This window comes from Neltuma alba, unplaced genomic scaffold (genome assembly GCF_004799145.2).
Source record: "Neltuma alba isolate B1F8T4 unplaced genomic scaffold, ASM479914v2 tig00011324_pilon, whole genome shotgun sequence".
Lineage (NCBI taxonomy): Eukaryota > Viridiplantae > Streptophyta > Magnoliopsida > Fabales > Fabaceae > Neltuma > Neltuma alba.
The window spans coordinates 244,525-261,419 of record NW_021636031.1 but is presented as its reverse complement, the minus strand read 5'-3'; the positions used below and the strand labels follow the sequence as shown (position 1 = coordinate 261,419).

The 16,895-nt window shown below is 34.5% G+C and overlaps 1 protein-coding gene and 1 pseudogene across 1 annotated transcript; both read right to left on the bottom strand.

Moving 5' to 3' along the window:
• Positions 1-5,760: 5,760 nt before the first annotated feature.
• LOC114711962 (anthranilate N-methyltransferase-like) lies at positions 5,761-8,488 on the bottom strand. The gene is made up of 4 exons (XM_028896401.1): positions 8,097-8,488; positions 6,335-6,645; positions 6,160-6,224; positions 5,761-6,074 (listed from the first exon to the last, which is right to left on the bottom strand). The coding sequence occupies exons 1-4, from the start codon at positions 8,453-8,455 to the stop codon at positions 5,778-5,780; spliced, it is 1,032 nt and encodes a 343-aa protein (XP_028752234.1). The 5' UTR covers positions 8,456-8,488; the 3' UTR covers positions 5,761-5,777.
• A 2,028-nt stretch (positions 8,489-10,516) lies between these two features.
• On the bottom strand, positions 10,517-16,585 carry LOC114711985 (anthranilate N-methyltransferase-like; annotated as a pseudogene).
• Positions 16,586-16,895: the final 310 nt, after the last annotated feature.

Here is a 16,895-nt window from a genome sequence, read left to right as displayed (position 1 = left end):
TATTATATCTGGTTCTTAATATAAAATTTTATTTAATTTTTTTATTTTAAATATAAGATGTTAATCTTTTTTTTATATTTATTTTTTTAAGATAGTTGTTATAATAATAGTAGTTTTAGTTAATACACTTTATTAGCAAAGATATTTTAAGAAAGATAACACTTATTTATCACGAATAATTAATTTAACTAATTTTTTTAATTTACTCAAATTAGTCAACTAACTCTTATATTAAGAAAAGAAAGGTAATATAAGTGAAATTAAAATTCCAAAATGATGTCAAATGATCATTTCTGTTAACTCATCCAAGGGCAATCACTTAAAAGTCTTTCTTTATATTTCCTATCCTTAATATAAGAGTCAGTTTAATATTTAATTTAATTCTAAATATAAGATCTTAATTCATTTTGTCTCTCATTTATTTATTTTTTTCCAAGGTACATAATTCTTCTAGTTGTTGCTCATATTAGAGTTTCATCAAATAGTAGTTCTATTTAATATATATATATATATATGATTAGCAAGTGTATTTTAAGAAAAACAACATCTATATATTACAAATATCTAACTTAATTTATTTTTTTAATCGACTTAGATTAGTTAATTAGATCTTAAAAATCAGGGCTAATAATAATAATAAACGTAAATAAATAAGAACATTATTCAGATCACGTGCACGGTTAGTTGGGTGATTTTATCATGTATATGGATATATATGTATAATCAATAGTTAGAAGTTAGCGTGGCGTGCGTGGAGATGCAAAGAAAATAAAGAAATGGGGAAGAGGATTTCAACTACAATTTCAATTCTGAAAACCAATGGTAGTTGACAAATTATCTTTTCGGTCGCCCACAGAAATTTAAGATACAATAATTTGATAATGATGGCACGTTTTCGTCAAACAATTCCCTATATGATCACAGGATCGCCCCATTGACTTGTTAGCTAGTTGATGAACTTTAATTGAATACGGAGGCTCTTTCTTCTTTCTTATATGTGTCGGCAAAACAAGTAGCCGTAGTCTACCAGGAGATTTATCATTCAAAATATACAAGTCATTTTACAGGACTTTGCCAAGCATTGATTACCACATATATGTTACCACTTTCGTTAATTCTCAATAGAAAGATAAAGGGACTCTATATATGATTTTTAAATGTGAGGAATTTATTAAAAATATGACCAAAACTCAAAGCAATTTCTTAACCACTTTGATGATATATATATATAAAACTAATTTTTCTTAGTTAAAAAATTGAATAGGGATCCCGGTAGTAAAGCCTTCAGAGCCACCTTTTACTTTAGGTGATCTGCCAAGAGACAAGATCATCCTTTTTCGTCGGCCGCAAACCCTTTAAGCTTCGCATCAGAATCATATTTTCAAGTTTCAACCACTACCTATTGTCTCTGGAACACACACACACACACACACACACACACACACAAATGGTCTATAAAGTTACTCGTATATAAATATATTCCCCAATAATCCAAAATTGTATTTGAGGCTTTTTCTTATTTCTGTCACAATCATACAACTCCAAGAACACCGTAAAAATTTTGTCAGATTACTATTTCAATTAAGCGCACAAAAGTCGCAAGCCAGGTAATTAATTGAAATAGGTCGAAAATTGTCACATCCAACATTATGATAATTAAAGATAAGAAATATTCTCAAATTATTGAGGATTAAAAATAATAAGAAAAATTCAAATAATTTCGATGGAAAATAATTACAGTAATTTTCCAAGCCAATTATAGGAAATTGACTAATTAAAGAAAATTGGTCAAATGTAAATAAGGAAAAATATTTTCGAGCCATGGAAAATTAAGGAAAAATGGGGATAATATCCTTTGAGAGTTATATGAAATTATAAAGTTAGTTTTATGACCAAATTACCCTTAGAGAAATTATAAGAGAATTTAAGGGTGATTTAGGCTAATTGAGGGATTTTATTTGGAAATTCCAAATAAATATTTTAAGAGGAATAAAATTCCAAGAAAATTCCTATGAGATCCCAAGGAATTATAAGGAATTATGGAATTAAATGGAAACCCTCAAGTGTCCAAGATTTTTCCAAATAAATGTGGAAAGTGGAAAATCCCTAAAGAGAAGGAAATTAATTTTCTTTTTTAATTAAATATTAGGAAATTAATTTGAGACAAAGAGGGCAATTTGGGAAGATAATAATGAGGAGAATAAATTAAGGATCTGACAGAAAATAATTACAGAGACTAAGTTACTGTAATTATAGAAAAGAAGTTAAACTTAGAGCCTAAAGTATACCGATAAAGCAAGATTGGTGTCTTGCAAATCCAAGGGATCCTATTGAGCCATGTGTCAAGCTCTTGAAGGAGAAGATATGAATTAGCCAAGTGTCATTCCATAAATGGAGAGGATTTTGACTTTAGTAATTAATTTCATTTGGAATTATGCTAATTAGGAAAGAGGAATCAAGACTTAGTAGGGTAATGACACTTGGACTATCATTAAAGAGGGTGGTTGAGATATTTTGAGCCAATTAATCAGCTCTTCCCTCCCCATTTTCAGACTCATATTTCGTGCAAGGGAGGAAGTGGAAGAAAAAGAGAGTTTGAGAGAAAACAAGAAGAAAGGGAGCACCTTTGGTCATTCAAGCAAGTTGCAAGGTTAGATCTTGGTACTAGAGGTGTTCTTACTTTGTTTTCTTTCATTTTATGGTTTAAAATCTGTCTCTTCCCTCTCTTAATGTGGACCAAACTGATTAATAAAAGGGGAAAGAAGTTTTGATCATAACACTTGTTAAGACACAACAACACAAGCTAGATCCTAGTGTTGGCAAGTGAGTTTAAGTGATTTTAAAGCATTTTTCATGGTTGTTGTTGTGAGAGTTATTTTCAGCCAAGTGAAGAACTGGACCCTAAGATGAGCTTTTCATTGTTTTAAGGCTTCCATGATGCTTAAAATGAGGAATGGTGTAGGGTAGACTAGAAGAAACAAGTGTTGGAAGCTTAAAAGCAAAGCTGAAAATTTTGGGTCAAAACCTCTAGTGGTTCGGTCAAGGTGTGGCTGGAAGAAGCAAATTTATTTTCATAAATCTAATTCCATTTTTGGAATCTACATGAAAATCCATGTAGGAACAAGTTAAGGAGTGATTTTTAGGGTTAAAGAGAACCAAATCTAAAACTAGTGAACAAAGGAGGGAACTTTATGGTTCAAGAATCATTTTGATGTATGTTCTTGCTTTTTCATGGTTGGATAATGATTCTTGCTGCCATTTTTGTTGGATCACATGGTTAGGGTTTGATATTTGCCAAGAGAAAGAGGAGAAGGAAGAAAGGCTAAGACTTTTGGAACAAGATAGTAAGTTAAACCTAGCTACTACCACTAACTAGCATTGTTGATTATTGTATGGTTAATTACTATTATTGTGGTTGAGCTTTCTTGATTGTTATATGGCTGCTCTTTATAGTATCTTGCTTTGGCCTTTGCATGTTTGAGTTTGCCAAATGATAAGCATGTTAGTTCACCAATAGTAGCTAATATGATCATGCATAATAATGATGCTTGCTTGGTGTTATAGTTGGTTAATTTGCTACTGGGATTTTCAAAAATCTCATCCCCCAAAAATAATGTAATATTTAGGACCTGAATCCTCCAAGGGGAAGCTACATTGAAGGTTGATTTGTGGAGTTTAGCCACAAAATTTCGTGATAATATTTTGGTCATGTACATATTAAACTAACAGTGCTGGAAGCACACTGACCCTGACCAGTTCACGCGACTTTTTGATTATGTTCCTGAATGCGTTAAATCATGAAATTTGGTATGATGAAAGATGACATCCTGAGCTTCAAATTGATAGCTAATACGTTAAAAATGGCCTAGTATACGATTTATAATGATTTTTCAAAGTTAATGGTCAGAATCTGGACATCAGGGTTTTTGGCAAATGGACAGTGTTATTTTCTCAAAAACCTGATACTTTCTCATAAAGAATTTGACAATGAGATTATTTTTCCTTGAAATAGGACTTAAAGATCTTTAAGTAGAATTTTGAACCACCCCAATTGGATTTTTGTAGAATAAGTTATGAATTTTTTAAGTTGGGCCAGAAAAACTGGATTTTTACCCAATGAACAGTAAAAATCCGAAAATTAGCGTTTTTATGGTAAAAAGTGAGCCCAAGACCATCCAATGTGGTTAAAAATGATTTTGAAAGGAACCTAAGTCAATATTATAGTAAGATGTGACATTTTTGGTATCAGAGCGGAGGTTCTGGCATAAGATAGAACGCTCTGCTTAAGTATCCCTTAGATGTAGAGAACTAACACCTATTTTCAGGAATCAAGATGGGGATTACCATGGACTGGGATACTAAACTTGAGCCGTCAGTCAACACTTGGGATCCAATAGTGATTGATCTCACCAAGGATGAGGACCCAGAGGAATGGGTAATGGGAAATGCCAGCCCTGACCATTCATCAGTGTGCTCCAATAACTGTGTTGAGCACTACCCAGAGCTGCTAGGGATCACAGCAGAATAGTTGCAGTACCTCCCCGGACCCGGAGACCTGGTCAACCCTGTAACTGGCCTGTACCAAGAGCCGTTAGATTTAGATCTTTATGTTCAGTCTCTTAAGCAGCCTGTTACTCCGGCTATGTATCCATGTAATGTCCCTGGACCTAGTACTGTATCAGTTGTACCCCCAGCCCGGTAATACCTGTAGTACCTACTGTACCATTTGTACCTACACCAGTTCAGCCTAGTCATGAGATCCGTAGTGTGGGTCAGCTGAGTGACCGGCTGAGGTTCATAGAGCGTCACATCAGGAGGGATGTTGATGCAGACCTGAGAGTACACCTGGATTACCTCCAAGGTGTGAGAGAGCTGTATCAGGCACATGGACCAGGCAACCCTTACCTGGATCCTTATGACTGGCTGAGTGAGATGGTAGAGGTCCTACCTAATATCCCTTTCTGGACTCATGAGATCACTCGCCTGAACTACCTGCTGGGAGATGATGTTGAGGATTGGATCCGAAGCCTCGAGGGCTTTGTTATCGTTCATTTTCTGTAGATGATTAGGACTATCCTATCACTAACGTAGGATATATTTTGGTACAACTAACCCGAGTAGGTTAGGCTGATAATGCTTGGTCGATAGATGTGTTGATTGCACTTTGACTGGTCAATGCTTAGCTGCTTTTGTTGTATGCTCATTTTATGAATGAAATCCAAGCATGAATGAAATCCAAGCATGATATTTATTTCTTGTTCCTTGTTGTGCTATCTGGTTAGTTAAGCAATGGTTAGAACTCGACAAAACCTTTCACTGGAGAGATCCCTAGTGCAAGATGCAAGGGTCCCTTCTGATCCATTACAATTGATTCTGGAACGCCTTGAGCAACAACAGAAGACCATCGAGGACATGAGAGCAGCTCAAGCTCGTCAGGAACAAGAAAGGGATGCAGCGATAGTTAGATCTCACCTCAAGGATGATTTTAGGTGTTACAGTCTTGAAGCCTCTTTTACCGTTCTGTATGAATTTTAGGTATTACTGAGTTAAGTAAAGCTACTGTCATCATCAAAAAGAAACATATATGTTGTGTGGAATGTTGGGACAAGAGAGGAAGAATTATAGGGTAACCATACCATACTTCCATATCCAATTTATATTCTCCCACACTTCTTCCGAATAACACAGTTGGATTACAGAATGCAAACTAAATTATCATATTTAATCATTAGGTTAATTATAAAATGCGTAATAATACTCTCAGAAAATGGAAATATCTATTTGAAGAATTCCATAATCCAAAAGTTACGAACAAAACATTCATATCTGATGCCACTAAACCCTGCTGCCGTAGCCAATTCCATGAACTCTTGCTCACTTCTCTCTTTGCCACCTGGGTTCTGAGTCAGCATTACGAGATCAAGCTGGGAGGTGCTCCTTGCCGCAGCAGAAGTCTGTGGTACAATGGGCAAAACTGCGTCTACCACGACCACTTTTCCATCTTCAGGAATGGCATTGTGACAGTTCTTCAACAGCTTCAAGCACCATTCATCACTCCAATCATGAAGTATCCACTACAAAGTTTACCAAATAAAGCTGAAATTAATTAACCTCTAATTACCATATTGATTATATAATTATCACTACTCACAACCCCACCTTCATGAAGATGGCATCTCCTTGAGGCACGCTTTCAAACATATCTCCTCCCACATGTTCGACTCCTACAACGTCTCAATCATTGATATAATTCACCAATAATTGTTTGTTTTGTTTCAAGAAAAGCTTACGTGAACGCTTCAGAGAGTTCCAAATTCAGTGTGCGATGACATACCAGGATAAGGAGGAGCGTGCTGGATGACATGAGGCAGGTCGAAATTGATTCCTTGAACGTGAGGATATTTATTAGTGATCAAGCTTAGAGTAACCCCAAGACCTCCACCAACGTCGACGAGTCGGGTGATGTCCTCGAAACCTCGGTAGGATTCAAGAATTTTGGTCACAACTAAGGTGGTCTGATTCACCATTGCCTTGTTGAAGACATCGTTAAACCTTGAATCCAATCTCGGATATTCGAAAGCATGTGAGCCATGCACCCTATCGAACGCTATACCTCCTTCACATATTGCATCCTTCAATTCTCGCCTAAAATTTCCATACTTATCAAGTTTACAGCGAGTCGAAAATGACTTTTTGTAATACATTATTGGGACGATCAAATATTTTTTCAGGCCAATACAATTTTTGGTCTCTAAAATTTGGGTAAAATTTGATTTTAGTCTCAGATTTTAAACACATGGTTTTAGTACTTAGAATTTAGTCAATTTTATGAAGTTAGTTTTTTGAGATGTGACAGCATTAAAATCTATTAAAGTGTCATAAACAGTATTAAACTAGTGATATAAACTTACAAAATGACATCTAGTTAAATCTTGTATGAATAATAGAAAGAAACAAAAAGAACAAATCCTCAAAACAAAACTCTTTAGCCTCTTTTTTTTCCCCCTCTTTTTGACTACTTGTTTTTAGGAGTTGGAATAACATTTTAATATGGACTAAATTTTGGTAGCTAAAATTACGGGTTTGAAATTTGAGAGACCAAAACCAAAATAGGCTCAAATTTCAGTGACAAAAAATTATATTAATCCTTTTCTATTTGTCAATATTCTAAATATTTTTCTTCATATTACATGTAATTCATAGAGAAAAATAAATGATATGATAACCTAAAATAAAGCAAAAGCAATAGACCAGAGATAATAATAGAGGTAAAAAGTCAACTGGTTAGGGAGAATTATAATCAAGTCCTAAAGAAAAAAAATAATTACAAAATAAGTTTTAGAAATTGTTATTTTCTACTTTGAAACTTCATTACAAGCTGTTTAATTAGGTTGTTATTGAGACTTTTTAGTAATTATTTTTCTTTCTTAGAATCTTATTGTAATTCTCCCAATTTGGTTATCTTTATTCTATCATAAAGCTTCAAACTATTTTCAAGTATTCAATAGTTAATAAATTAAATTAGTATATATAATTGAGTCAAATAGAAAGGAAAGGAGTAAACGAATTATCAATATAAAGAAGAAAAATGAATCTTGATTCAATAGTTCCTCTTGAATGATTGTATAACCGTAAAAAATCCAATTTAAGGAAATTATAATTCTGTACTGTAGTTTAGAACCTTTTTCCTTTCATTCTTTAGAGAAGCTTAATAAAATTTAACTTTTTTTTTATTGTAAGCTTAAATTTTACCTTATAAGTCATAATTAATGAATCCAATATCTAATTACACTCGCTGGCAAAAAACTTTTCAATTAGACTATTTTTCTTTTCATCTTAAGACAAAAATCCATATATATTCCTATAATGTTATCCTTAATTCTTAATATAAGAGTTATATAATAAATTCATAAATATAAAAAAATTAATTAAATTAGTTATTTGTCAGGTGTTGATGTTCTTCTAAAATACTTTTATTAATTATGTGTATCATTAGAATAAAAACTTTTTAAATGTGCAGTTCTCATGACTAGGTTTAAATTGAGTCTCTAGCTAGTACTTTTTGTTATGAAAAAAAAAAAAAAACACTTACTAACCAGCTATCAAGGAAGACCTTATCTTGAATCAACGCAATAAAAGGGCCCAACGACACCCCATCTTCATTTCTCGCGAAGAATTTGGCCACCGGACGGAGGCCGTACACTCGTCGGGAACACCCCGGCCCTCGATCCTCATCGGTGATGACGGAACAGGTAAGAACAGAGTGCGACGCTAGAAGCCGGAGGAGACGATCGAGGGCGGAAGGCGCTTCGGAGTTCTTGCAAGAAAGCCCCGTCGCGATCTCAGCGGCGGAGAGCTTGGCGCCGTGACCAGCTCTATGAATGACGTCGAAGACGCCGAGCTCCACTGCTGTTTGCATCGCCATGGAAATCGCAGTGGAGGTCGCGAGCTGCATGGCGTAGGAGAAACTCTCTTCTTCAACATCATCTATTATTGGTAATTGGTGATTGCTCTGTTCGTTGTGAAGAGGCCTGGACTGAGACTGAGATTGTGGTGACTGAGCCATCATGAGTGGGTAAGTCGAAGGGAGAAATATGTATGCTTTGATTCAAAAGCTCTATAAAATCGGCAGATTTATAAAAAGAAAGTGATAATGTGGCCTCTTCGTTCATTTCCCCCCACTGAAAGATGTTAAATTGAAGTGTGGGCATGTGGCTGAAAATAAAAGAAGATAGCCCCCTAGGCCACTAGTCTTCTATTATGGGATTGTTATTATGTTAGGAGTTGATTATAGATATAAGACTTTAATTTATTTAATCTCTATTTATTATTTTTTAAATTAATTTATTTAACTTTAAATTAATATATAATCCAATCTTATAAATAACAATATTTTAGAAAGATAATCATGTCACAATTGTTAAAATTAAGTAATTTCTTTAACTCTTTTAATCTAATCCGTTTAACTCTGTATATAATTAAATAACTAAAACCATACTCACCGCATATCTCTAATTATAAAACTCAATTATCTAGTATGTGTGTGTGTGTATATATATATATATCAAAGAAAGTAATTGATGTCCAAAAATTTATTCTTTTTTATTGTCTATCCAAACTTTAAAGGCTTTTAGGGAAAAATAATTAATTATTTTTAAAACAGTGTAAAGAGTTTTGCAGGAGATATGAAATCTCCTTTAAACTTGTGTGTCTTATCACTGGGGAGAAATTAAAGGCAGCATATATTTTTATTGTTGATCAGGATATAAAGCTATGATAGAGACTGAACAGGATGGTTGTGGCATTCGGATCAGATGGCACAAAATTCCAAAACCCACCAAGCTTTTTGCTACTTTAACTTCCCTATTCCCTTCATTTTCTTTTTTCTTTGCTCGGTGAGATTAATATCCTATTTAATTAATGATTGTAAGCAATTCAGTTGAGAGGAGTAAGCTTGAGAGACCAGTTAGGCGATATAGGGGTGAGCTGTGTATGCAGTTTAAAATTTTTTAGCGACTCTCCCAATATACTGAGAGATTGGTGTAAGCCTTCATCTTAATGACACACACACACATGTATATATTTAATGGAGCCCCCCCCCCCCCCCCCCCAAAGAAAAGAAAACCCACCCCACCCGAAGTGTCTCCCCACTCTCTCACTCATGTGGGTGGTTAGGCCCTCCCCTCCTTAACGATCATTAAATTTTACTTTTCTCATTGTTTTTCAGAAAGTGTTTCACGGCAAGGGCGGAAAGAGAGGAGTATACTGTGTCTATGTTTACTATGAAACTGTTCCACAAGTATTTTCATTTGATTCTGGTTTCCCATTGGCTTATCTATAAGCTTACTGTTCATCCTCTCACATATTGTGGCTCAAAATGTCGTAATCAGTTGGTCTCTATCGCTTGGGCTTCGTGTACTGGGCTTGAGGATGACATACCTTTTGTCCATTTTAGTTTGCATTTAATGAGTTGGGCTCTATCGTGCACGTGTTTGAAAAGACCTTCTTGTGCGGTCTCCGTTCCAATTTCACTGTCGCAATTAAAATCCCACCTCTTTCCTTTTTTTCTTTTGTTTTTGTCGAGGTAATGATTTAAAAATCAGTTAGTCAGATTAGAATCAACTTAAGATCAAACCAATCATTAAAATAATATAATTAATTAAAAATAACAAAATACAAGAGTATTTATAATCATTAATAAACAAAATATAGTGAAATATAATAATAGTTTGATTGTAATAATAACAAAATAAATAGGATCGATAATTTTGATTTTTACGATTTATTAATAACTAAAATTAATAATCATTACACCAAAATCATCATTAAAATTTATTTAAATTTATAGTGACTAAAATATTAGGAGTTGAATGAAAAAAATAAAACCAATAGCAACATAATCATCGAAACCGGTCATATTGGTTTCTACATGTTTTCACTAGTTCATCCCAATTTGAATGGTTCGATATCGGTTCGATAATAATGTCTAAGAAGAATTGGCTTCACCAATGTCACGTCATTGTTGCAGGTGCCACATCATCACCGGCTGCCATGTCATCACCGCCAGCCGCACATCATCACCGTCGACCACCACGTCGTCATCATCATCGGCGGCCACATCATCATCGTTGACCGCGACATCATCACTAGCCACCTCCACAGTCATTGCCACATCACTCGTCCTCGCCACGTCATCGTCCAAATATTTTCACCTTAAATGTGTCTTCTTCAAGGTTCGAACTCGTGACTGCCTCCTTTCGTGTTCAGTCTTCTTGCCGCTGAGCCAGATTAAATTTGTTTATTAATATTGTAAAATAAAATATATATTATTATATTACACTTTTAGCGGTGACAAAAAAAATTGCCGCTGAAAGTCTTAATTTCAGCAGCGAACTTTTAGCGGCGACAAAAAAAGTCACCGCTGAAGGACTACTTTCAGCGGCGACAAAAAAAGTCGCCACTGAAGGTCTACTTTCAGTGACGACACTTTTGTCACTGCTGAAAGTCTTAGTTTCAGTAGCGAACTTTCAGCGGCGACACTTTTGTCGCCACTGAAAGTCTTAGTTTCAGTAGTGAACTTTCAGCGGTGATATTTTTATCGCCGCTGAATTTTGTTGCAGCCGAAAGTCGCCACCTAAAGTCTGTTTTTTTGTAGTGGTATCTATGTTTACCATGAAATTGTTCCCCCAAGTATTTTCATTTGATTTTGGATTCCCATTGCCTATCCATACGGTCACTGTTCATCCTCTCAAATTATTGTTCACAATGTCGTAATCGAGTCTCTAACGATCGTTTATTTCGTATTTAGGAAAAAAGACATTAACCAGCTATCAATTAAGACCTTATCTTGAATCAACGCAATAAAAGTGCCCAACGACACTCCATCGTCATTTCTAGCGAAGAATTTGGCCACCGGACAGAGGCCATACACTCGTCGGAAAGACCCGGGCCCTCGATCCTCATCGGCCATGACGGAACAGGAAAGAACAGAGTGCGACGCTAGAAGCCGGAGGACACGGTCAAGCGCGGAAGGCGCTTCGGAGTTCTTGCAAGAAAGCTCCGTGACCATCTCAGAGGCGGAGAGCTGGGCGTCGTGACCAGCTCTATGAATGACGTCGACGACGCCGAGCTCCACCGCTGTTCGCATCGCCATGGAAATTGCAGTGGAGGTCGGGAGCTGCATGGGGTACGAGAAACTCTCTTCTTCAATGGCATCTATTTTTGAGGATCGGTGCTTGCTCGCTTCGCAGTGAAGAGGCCTGGACTGAGACTAAGATTGTGGTGACTGAGGCATAATGAGTTGATAAGTTGAAGGGAGAAATATTTATGCTTTGATTCAACAGCTTTATGAATCGGCAGATTTATAGGGTTCTGAAGAACGAATAATAATGTTTGACAAAAGAAAGGATCATGTGGCCTCTTCATTTTGAAAAGAAAATGAATTGGCATTTCGGTTCGCCTAATCATTTCCCGCTTTCTTTCTATTCTACTAGCTCAGATACTTAATATAAGAGCTTATTTAACTTTCTATATAGTCTTAAATATAAGATCATAATACACTTTATCTCTCACATTTATCTTTTTTTTTCTAAGGTAGTTCTTGTAATAATAATAATTCTAGTTCATACACTTGATTAGTATGAATATTTTAGTAAAAATAACATTTATTTATAATAAATAACTAACTTAACTAATATTATTAATCTATTTAAATTGTCAACTAGCTCTAATATTAAGAAATAAAAATAGTATCTTTTTCTCTCATCTTTTAATAATTTATCGATTGAAATATGGGCACATGGCCGAAAATAAAAGTAGATAGCCCACTAGGCCACTAGTCCTATATTAAGCGATGGTTCTTTTTTTTTTTCTTTTCTTTTAAAGTTAGTTCTAAATATAAGATTTTATTTTATTTTATTATTTATTTATTATTATTTTAAAATAATTTTTTGGCTCATAAGCTAATATATAATCTAATTTTACATATAATAGTATTTTAGAGAGATAATCATGTCGCAATTGTTATAATTAAGCCTTTTTTTAATTTTCTTAATCTACCGTATATTAATTAACCTTGTACAAAATTAAATGAGCAAAACTATACTTACCCCATATCTCTGATTATAAAACTCAATTATCTAGTATGTATATATATCAAAAAAGAATCAATTGATGTCTAAAAATTTATTCTTTCTTATTGTCTATTTAAACTATAAAGGCGTTTCAGGAAAATTATTTAATTATTTTTAAGACTTTGTAAAGAGTTCTGTAGGAGACATGAAATCTCCTTTAAAATTGTCTTACGCAAGGGAGAAATTCAAGGCAGCATATACTTTTACTACTCAACATATAAAGCAACGATAGAGATTGACCCAGATGGTTTGTGGCATTCTGATCAGATGGCACAAAATTCCAAACCCCATCCGCCGGGGGGGCTTTTTGCTACTTTTAGTTTCCCTCTTCCCTTCATTTCTTTTCTTTGTTCGGTGAGATTAATATCCTAATTAATTAATGATTGAAAGCAAATCAGTTGAGAGGCAGTAAGATAACAAATATATTTGTGAAGGCCATACTTGAGAGAGCAACTTAGATAACAGATGGTTAAACTGTGAATGCAGTTTAAAATTTTTTAACAACTCTCTCAATATATATATATATACTCTCTCAATATATATATATATATATTAGAGTATATATTGAGAGATTGATGTAAGTCTTCATCTTCATATATATGAGAGATATGTAAGTCTTCATCTTATCATATATATATATATATATATATTTAACAAAACCATTTTTATGGAGTAGTTGAATTCATAAATTTTTTTCACCTAACTCCTCTTGTATGAACGAATGGCCACTCCTATAAAGCATTGATATATATATATATATATATATATAGTATCTCATCTTCTTAATATGAGAATTAGTTTGATTTTTAATTTGGTTTTAAATATAAAACCTCAATTTACTTTGTCTCTCATATTTATTCATTTTTCTTAAGGTAGTTCTTATAGTAGTTGCACATGTTAAATATTTTATCACATGATAGTTTTAATTAATACACATGATTAGTGAGTGTATTTTAGAAAAGGTAGCATCTATTTATTACAAATTAAATAACTAACTTAACAAGTTTTTTTAATCTACTCAAATTAATCAACTAGCTTTTATATTAAAGACCAGAAGTAATACTGCCTTTGATCCTTAATATAAGACCTCGTTTTACTTTTATTTTGATCATAAATATAAGATCTTAATCTACTTTCTCTCTCATATTTATGTATTTTTTTCAAGATAGTCCTTCTAATAACATAGTTCTAGCCAATACACCTGATTAGCAAGGATATTTTAAAAAAAACAATACTTAACTTATTTTTTAATCTATTCAAATTAATTAACTTGCTCTTATATTTAGGTCAGGAGGTAATATATATATATATATATATATATATATTTGATGGAGGCATTCCCCCAACCCCCACCCCAAATGTCTCCCCACTCCCTCCCTCCCTTATGTGGGCGGTTAGGCCCTCCCTCTTTAACGGTCGTGAAATTGTATTTTTCTCATTGCTTTTCAGAAAGTGTTTTATGGCAAGAGCGGATAGAGAGGAGTGTACCGCATTCTCCCTAACAACACAGCACCATTACGGAACGCAAGCTGAAAATACCATTTTCAATTACGCACCGCTAGAAGTAGACACGCGTTCAATTTAAGTAGCTCACACACATCCATGTGCATCACCCGAATTCTTCATATCTGGAAAGTGTACATAAAAAGTTTTAAATTAATTATTTTTAAATATAAATTACTTTTTTGAAAAAAATTGTATGAGAGATTATCTTTATTTTAAATTTTATTTCCCACTAAAATAATTATTTAAAAAAAAAAGAATCAAATCTAAATCATCTAAATAGTTTGTGGCTGGTCTATATTTGATGAGTTTGGGGTGCCAAAAACCTCATTCCATCACAAGGCAGATATTGAAGAGTTGTCAGAATACCTTTAAATGAAATGGGAAAGGAAAAATAAGAAATGAGATGAAGTGTCTTTGAAGAACTCCATGTGGAAAACCTCTGGAGCCAGCTGGGTTTTGAGTCATCGCTCTCATAGCACCTGATGAGCTCTCTGCTATAACTATGGAAACACTGCTTCAACCACAACTCATCACTCTAATCATCAAGTATGCACGACAATAATCCACCCAATTATCCTCTTCTTGGGTCTAATTAATATTAAATTTTCTCATAACCAAAATATATAAAACGAAGATAAATCTAAATTAGCAAGAGATTTCACTAACCCATTACCTACTATATATAAACTCCTCCAACCCTTAATATAGGACCTAGTTATTAAGTTGATTTTGGTTCTAAATATAAGATCTATATATTTATCATATTTATTAATTTTTTTATATTACCCTATTGATACTCTATCAACCATAATTAAATAGGAAATATATGATGATATTAAGTAAGATGATTATGGTGTTTTAGGAAAAACATGTCATATTTTTTATAATTAACTAACTTACTAACTTTCTTAATTTAATCAAATTTGTTAAGTAGATATTATATTAAGGATAAGAGGATTATATATATACGCACACTTGAAGAACTCCATAACCCAAAAGTTATCAACAAAGCATTCATATCTAATGCCGTTGAAGCCAGATGAAGCAGCGAAATGCATGAACTGTTGCTCTTCCTCTCTCTGCCCCCAGGGCTTTGAGTCATCATAATAAGGAGGTCAAGTTAAGAGATGCTCTTTGTTGCAGCAGAAGTATTTGGTATTGTGGGGAAAACTGCATCCATTACAATCATATTTCATCTTCTGGGATTGCACTATAACAGTTCTTCAACAGCTTCAAGCACTTATCATCGTTCCAATCATGAAGTATCCACTACCATTAATGAATCCATAATATCATTAACCTCTCATCGTTAGGGATAATATAGTTTATTAGCGAGGTGAATTAGTAAATTCTTCAATTCCATATAACTCACCTTCATAAAGATGGCATCCCCTTTAGGCACACGCTTTCAAACATATCTCCCCCCACATGTTCGACTCCTGCAAGATAAAAATTAAAGTTTGATGTTTTAGTACCCCATGAAACTCACATATAACTTGATGAGCTTAATTAAAACATTAAAAGATAAAAAATGGGTCATACTAGAAAGTAAAGCTCCCACACACACACACACACCAGGATAAGAAGGAGCGCGTTGGATGACATGAGGCAAGTCGAAGTTGATTCCTTGCATATTAGGATACCTAGAAGTGATCAAGCTGAGAGTAACCCCAAGACCAAGCATGTCCATTCAGCTGGATAAGATGAATATAATACAAAAAAAATTAGGAAAAATGACATTGAGGTCCCATGAAAGACAAAATACTACAAAAATGTGCCTTCAAACTTAGTAATTGATCAGAAGTCCCAAAGGGACCTAGCTGTAGTAAAAGAAAACGTCAAAAGTCTATATTGTCCCTGCTAAATCTATGGTTAATTTCATCTAGACTCCGTCCATCTCTTTAACCCCAAGACCAAGCATATACATTCAGCTGGATAAGATGAAACTTTTCTAATATTCAAAACATGGCAAGAGAGGGAAACTGACCGGCTATCTATGAAGACCTTATCTTGAAGCAACGCAATGAAAGGGCCCACCAAAGACCCACCAGTACCAGCATTTCGCAGAAAGAATTTGGCCACCGGTGTCAGGCTATACAACAGCCGGAAACATCTCCGTCCGGAATTTTCTTCATGGACGACGACGGAACAATGAAGCACAGAGTGGGATGCCAGAAGCCGGAGGACAGGGTCCTGTGCAGAAGGAGATTCAGCATTCTTGCAAGGAGCTTTCGCCGTGAAGAGCCTTTCGCTAGGACCAGCTCTATTAATGACGTCAAAGACGCCGAGCTCCTATGCAGGACCACGGAAATCGCAGGAGAATTTGCCAGCGGCATCGCGTAGGAGAAGCTCTCTTTTTCTTGTTGGTCTACTTCTACTGGTTTTTGCTTCACAAGTTCACCTTGGAGAAGCTCGGACGGAGAATGGGATTCATGTGAGAGATCCATTTTGAGTACAAAGATGAAAAAGCACGATAACTAGTGTATTTGGCACTTAGCTAGTTCATTAAGAGGATTCAAGAGTTCTTGTGGCCAAGTCTACAGTGCAAGGAGATTGGAAATTAGTTTCTACCATTGGCGGTAGCTATCGTGAGCTAAAAAAAAAACAGATGAAGAGAAGGATGGATAATGTATGTGGTACGTTTGTGTTTGATTCTGAATCAATAATTGACAGATTTATGGAGATTTGGCCAACCACAAGAGAAAGTTAAGAGTATGTTTGGGTAATTGAAAAGAAGGATTAAGGTGGAATTTGGTT

Bases quoted from the DNA above. Each gene is read 5' to 3' on its own strand.
- LOC114711962 (XM_028896401.1), bottom strand. From the start codon at position 8,455: ATGCAGCTCGCGACCTCCACTGCGATTTCCATGGCGATGCAAACAGCA. The intron at 6,646-8,096 runs GTTAGTAAGTGT...TGGAAATTTTAG, and splicing joins AAGGTCTTCCTTGATAGCTG to GCGAGAATTGAAGGATGCAA. The intron at 6,075-6,159 runs GTGGGGTTGTGA...TAAACTTTGTAG, and splicing joins GAGATGCCATCTTCATGAAG to TGGATACTTCATGATTGGAG.